Source organism: Poromitra crassiceps (assembly GCF_964638095.1).
Source record: "Poromitra crassiceps genome assembly, chromosome: 10".
Classification (NCBI taxonomy): Eukaryota; Metazoa; Chordata; class Actinopteri; order Beryciformes; family Melamphaidae; genus Poromitra; species Poromitra crassiceps.
This window is the reverse complement of record NC_139631.1, coordinates 37,389,267-37,395,788: the sequence shown is the minus strand read 5'-3', so window position 1 is coordinate 37,395,788 and position 6,522 is coordinate 37,389,267. Positions and strand designations below refer to the sequence as shown.

The window sequence follows — 6,522 nt, the reverse complement described above, 5'->3', positions numbered from 1 at the left end:
TTTTCTATGGTGCACCAACACAGCTGATGCAAGTACACCATGTACACTAATAACTGCCCCACAATCTCACACCCACAGTCCAAGAGGCGGGGTGTGTATCTGAAGTAACAAACAAGAAATGAGTGTGTGTGTGTCTGAGAGAGAGAGAGAGAGAGAGAGAGAGAGTGTGTGTGTGTGTGTGTGTGTGTGTGTGTGTGTGTGTGTGTGTGTGTGTGTGTGCGTGCGTGCGTGCGTGCGTGCGTGCGTGCGTGCGTGCGTGCGTGCGTGCGTGTGTGTGTGTGTGTGTGTGTGTAAAGAGGAGGAAGGGAGGGATGTGTTGAGAAAAAAGCCTTGTGTTTTTTAAAGGACTTGTGCAGAGCAGCAGACAGCCTGAGGCATGTCAGGTAAGTGAAATAGGGTCAATGCACCTTCTTTTTTGACTTGAAATCAAATTTGAAGATATATATTTATAGCATATGGATCTAAGTATAGAGTTTGTAGCCTCAGAGTGATATACAGTAAGTTCCATGAGAGCAAGCCGTTTTCAGGGAAATCCATACATGTCCATGTAGACTGTATAAAAGAAAGACCATCAAGGAATCAACTTGAAATTCTAAATATAATGATGAGATCCCGCCTCCCCCTTTTGTGGTGATACTTTCATTTTTACTAAAGATGAAAAGACATGTTCAATTTTGTTTAGTTTTATCAATCAAGTCATTTTCTTGTTTCATCCATTTTGATATTATTTTGCTACTGAACAGTAGAGTCAGGGGTAGAGCGGTCTCACAGTGCCAGCCAGCTTGATGACGTTCACGGTGGGTCTGACTATGTGAGACTAGGGCTAGAGCAGCGATCGAAGTGTGGGAGTTCTAGATCTTAAGTGATGTGGGGGTTCTAGGCGTGGGAGCACCGCAATCCCCTGCCTTCATGCTCTGATCCATTCTCCACAACATGTCAAATCAAAACGAATGCAATGCATTTCTACATTTTTCTTCATCACTGCAAATAATTATTGAGTTTAAAATGTACATTATTCGTAGCGCCACGTCCTACACCCCAAGATACTATATTCACAGGCGCGTGTGTGACTGATTGTACTGTTAAGGTGCTGCTATATTAAATATTTTAATATTTAATAAGCTTTTATATATATATATATATATATATATATATATATATATATATATATAAAAGGATCTCTCTTCTAGGATTAAGGATCTCATGACCCTTAAAATGTCATCACATTGGAACAGGCTGCACTTAATAGAAAAGTATTTCAGTGGATGAATGTATCAGTGATTATGAAATTCAATCGAATCATTGTGGGGAGAAAAAATTTACCCTAAAAATTGCACACAGTACTCACAGTTTTTAATATCCCTGGGTTTTAAAAGATCATGATAATTTTATATATTATATATATATAATCAGTATCTTTTCAATTTAAAATAACCGAGCTAGAAGATGGCATGGAGTTAAGTGAAGCACAAGTACCTTGATATTCATAGGCTAGTTGACATTTAAATGTTTGGTATGCATAATGCAAAGCAAGACTAGACTGAAGCATGAAGTGTAAATAAACCCTGAAAGCTGATTGCATCTCATGACCCTTAAAATGTCGTCACATTGGAACAGGCTGCACTTAATAGAAAAGTATTTCAGTGGATGAATGTATCAGTGATTATGAAATTCAATCAGATCATTGTGGGGAGAAAACATTCACCCTAAAAAGTGCACACGGTACTCACAGTTTTTAATATCCCTGGGTTTTAAAAGATCATGATAATTTTATATTCTCTAGTGTTTGCTTTCTAGTGTTTCTAGGCTTGGCGTCGTGACCATGAACACCCCTTAGCCACTGTAAACCACGATTCAAACTGCATTTGTAAGTAAAGTAGGCTATTATATTTTTGCGTGTGACCACAGCATCAATTGACTGTGATTGGCTGGATGGCATCAATCACTCTAACTTGACCAATAGGTTTTCATATATGGGGAACTCAGTTTCGTGATTACCTCAGGAGAAAGTGGCGGGTATGGAATCATGTTTCCCTGAAAGTGCGGGTGTCGCAACGCCTCACGTGTTGCTGTGAATTGTGCAATACAGATGATGAAATCCTGACCTCAAAAGAACAAAAGATCAAGTACAAGCAGTATTTTTTACCACATTGAAAGGGACAATATGCAATATAGCTTTCATCCAATGTTCAGACTGCATCGTTACAATTAAAATGGAGCTTATCTCTCCATTTAAACAAACAATTTCATCTCATGCTGACCCTCAATTTGAATTTTTCTTGTTTCAAGACACTGCAACCTGTCAGAGGCAATGAATTTGTCTCAAGGGGCGGCTGTGGCTCAGGAGGTAGAGCGGGTCGTCCACTAATCGGAAGGTTGGTGGTTCGATCCCCGGCTCCTCCCTGTCCTGCATGTCGAAGTGTCCTTGGGCAAGACACTGAACCCCAAATTGCTCCCGATGGCTGTGCCAGCCCCCTGCATGGCAGCCTGCCGCCTTCGGTGTGTGAATGGGTGAATGTAGGCACATTGTAAAGCGCTTTGGATAAAGGTGCTATATAAATGCAGTCCATTTACCATTCAAGAAGAACCTTGCTTTTAAAGGGCCCTGTTTGCAGTTTTTGTGTGACAACACAGAGCAAAGGAAGCGATCAGGAACTAATTTTCCCGACACCACATGAATGTACCGCACATTCCTTCCCTGCCAGAAAGGGGAGACAAACTACAAAAGTTACGCACTCCAGCTTTAAGTGTAAATTAGACTTCTCCGTCAACGACAGTGGGGCTGCGCAGGACAGGTTGCGATAGGTCCACCATCTGACGTGCACCTCTCCAAAAATGTAACGACACGTCGGGCAACGCACGACTGCGAGAAAACAGTGACTGGCCCGCGTCGTATGTCCTCCTATATGGTTAATGTCCGCCAATAGTGAAGAGAATGCAGCAGCATCGAAGATACATTAGATGAGCTGAGGACAGCTGCAAATATATTCATTTGCAGAACACTTCATCGGCAAACTATAAGGCTACCAGATGTCACTGAATTCATGGTGAGAAATAAAGTGTCGTCTAGTGTTTCGGTGGAGCACTGCACAATCGCCAATGTGAAACCATGAATGCTTTTACCGCCGCACACCCCGACCCGGCGTGCCCCCCAGCGTCGTTGACGGAGAAGTCTAATTCATGTTTTGTGACAAAGTTACTTGTGAAAACGGAGATTTCCCCATTTTAACACGAAACTTCCCATCCAGGAGCTGCGTACCCGTGACCTGTGTCTGTGTGTGGCCTGGAATACCTCTGAGATGAGGCTGATCATAACCTTCTTCATCATCCTCCTCTTCAGCCTGTCCACATACTTGCTCCGTTACGGCTTGTTGGACCGTGGGTTTCATGTGATGAGGGGTTACCCACACGCTCCTGAGAAGCAGAACGTCACCATCCTTCTGTGGCGCTGGCCGTTTGGTCGCTCCTACAGCCTGGATGGGGACAAATGCCTGGAGATGTACAACATCAGCCGCTGTTTCCTCAGCGACAACACCTCCACCTTCGCCACGGCCGACGTCGTGGTCTTCCACCACCAGAACTGGAAAACGGCCGATTCCTCTCTACCCCTGCGCCTGGCTCGCCCGGCCTCCCAGCGCTGGGTATGGCTGTCAATGGAGCCTCCTGCCCACAACAGAAACCTCACCAATTACAACGGCTTCTTCAACTGGACTATGAGTTACAGACGGGACGCAGACATCTTCATCCCTTACGGAAGGACCGTACCAGGAGATGGCACTCCCAGCTATGTGGCTCCTCGAAATCGCTCCTGCCTCGTCAGCTGGGTGGTCAGCAACTACCAGTCCAATCAGGCGAGGGCTGCCGTCTACGGAAGGCTAAAGAAGTACGCCTCGATAGAGGTGTACGGTCGCTGGAAAAAGAAACCTCTGTCGAGCAGGAAGCTGTTGCCCACCATCGGACGCTGCCTTTTCTACCTGGCGTTCGAGAACTCAGAGGCGACGGACTACATCAGCGAGAAGCTATGGTGGAACGCTTTCCAAGCAGGGGCGGTGCCGGTGGTTCTAGGCCCCAGCAGGGCCACCTACGAGGCACTGGCCCCCCCTGGTTCCTTCATCCACGTGGAGGACTTCCGCAGCACAGCAGATCTGGCCACCTATCTCAAGAGTCTGGCTTTCGACAGGCAGGCCTACGAGGCCTACTTCAAGTGGCACCACACTCACAGCATCAAGATCTATACGGACTGGAGGGAACGGCTGTGCCAGATCTGCGTCAACTACGGCACATTGCCGACTCACAAGGTGTACCATGACCTGGCGGGCTGGGTTAACAGATAGGAATGTTATCTCTTCTTCATACACTGCACACAGAAACAAACTAAGGTTCCAAACATTTTTTAAATGATAAAAAGGCTGTTTTTTTATTGCATTTCTTACCGTCAACAAATCCTATGAAAATAAAATCAGCAATGAATTTGTTTTGCTAACTAGTCTCGCCCATGTAGCCGATGCCCAATAAAGCCATGTTGTTTTTAATACAATGGAGTCATATGGCTACTGAGACATGATGTCTCAGTAGTCATAGGCATCATCACTCACCATCCAGTAACTAATGATAGGTGTCATCACTCACCATCCAGTAACTAATGGTAGGTGTCATCACTCACCATCCAGCAACTAATGGTAGGTGTCATCACTCACCATCCAGTAACTAATGGTAGGTGTCATCACTCACCATCCAGCAACTAATGGTAGGTGTCATCACTCACCATCCAGTAACTAATGGTAGGTGTCATCACTCACCATCCAGTAACTAATGGTAGGTGTCATCACTCACCATCCAGCAACTAATGGTAGGTGTCATCACTCACCATCCAGTAACTAATGATAGGTGTCATCACTCACCATCCAGTAACTAATGGTAGGTGTCATCACTCACCATCCAGCAACTAATGGTAGGTGTCATCACTCACCATCCAGTAACTAATGATAGGTGTCATCACTCACCATCCAGTAACTAATGGTAGGTGTCATCACTCACCATCCAGTAACTAATGGTAGGTGTCATCACTCACCATCCAGTAACTAATGATAGGTGTCATCACTCACCATCCAGTAACTAATGATAGGTGTCATCACTCACCATCCAGCAACTAATGGTAGGTGTCATCACTCACCATCCAGTAACTAATGATAGGTGTCATCACTCACCATCCAGTAACTAATGGTAGGTGTCATCACTCACCATCCAGTAACTAATGGTAGGTGTCATCACTCACCATCCAGTAACTAATGATAGGTGTCATCACTCACCATCCAGTAACTAATGGTAGGTGTCATCACTCACCATCCAGTAACTAATGGTAGGTGTCATCACTCACCATCCAGTAACTAATGATAGGTGTCATCACTCACCATCCAGTAACTAATGGTAGGTGTCATCACTCACCATCCAGTAACTAATGATAGGTGTCATCACTCACCATCCAGTAGCCTAACTAATGGTATGTGTCATCACACAACCATCCAGTAACTAATGGTATGTGTCATCACACAACCATCCAGTAACGAATGGTATGTGTCATCACACAACCATCCAGTAACGAATGATAGGTGTCATCACTCACCACCCAGTAACTAATGATAGGTGTCATCACTCACCATCCGGTAACTAATGGTAGGTGTCATCACTCACCAACCAGTAGCCTAACTAATGGTATGTGTCATCACACAACCATCCAGTAACTAATGGTAGGTGTCATCACTCACCATCCAGTAGCCTAACTAATGGTATGTGTCATCACACAACCATCCAGTAACTAATGATAGGTGTCATCACACAACCATCCAGTAACTAATGGTAGGTGTCATCACTCACCAACCAGTAGCCTAACTAATGGTATGTGTCATCACACAACCATCCAGTAACTAATGATAGGTGTCATCACACAACCATCCAGTAACTAATGGTAGGTGTCATCACTCACCATCCAGTAGCCTAACTAATGGTATGTGTCATCACACAACCATCCAGTAACTAATGGTAGGTGTTATCACTCACCATCCAGTAACTAATGGTAGGTGTCATCACTCACCATCCAGTAACTAATGGTAGGTGTCATCACTCACAATCCAGTAGCCTAACTAATGGTATGTGTCATCACACAACCATCCAGTAACTAGTGGTAGGTGTCATCACTCACCATCCAGTAGCCTAACTAATGGTAGGTGTCATCACACAACCATCCAGTAACTAATGATAGGTGTCATCACTCACCATCCAGTAACTAATGGTAGGTGTCATCACACAACCATCCAGTAACTAATGATAGGTGTCATCACTCACCATCCAGTAGCCTAACTAATGGTAGGTGTCATCACTCACCATCCAGTAACTAATGGTAGGTGTCATCACTCACCATCCAGTAGCCTAACTAATGGTATGTGTAATCACACAACCATCCAGTAACTAATGATAGGTGTCATCACTCACCAGCTAGTAACTAATGGTAGGTGTCATCACTCA

At 44.6% G+C, this 6,522-nt stretch overlaps 1 protein-coding gene across 1 annotated transcript; it reads left to right on the top strand.

Moving 5' to 3' along the window:
• The first annotated feature begins 291 nt into the window (after positions 1 to 291).
• On the top strand, positions 292 to 4,502 carry LOC310783446 (alpha-(1,3)-fucosyltransferase 7). The gene is made up of 2 exons (XM_083644312.1): positions 292 to 383; positions 3,249 to 4,502. Exon 2 carries the CDS (start codon positions 3,300 to 3,302, stop codon positions 4,332 to 4,334), a length of 1,035 nt encoding a protein of 344 aa, XP_083500438.1. The 5' UTR covers positions 292 to 383; positions 3,249 to 3,299; the 3' UTR covers positions 4,335 to 4,502.
• Positions 4,503 to 6,522: the final 2,020 nt, after the last annotated feature.

Coding starts and splice junctions, on each gene's coding strand:
- LOC310783446 (XM_083644312.1), top strand. CDS start 3,300: ATGAGGCTGATCATAACCTTCTTCATCATCCTCCTCTTCAGCCTGTCC.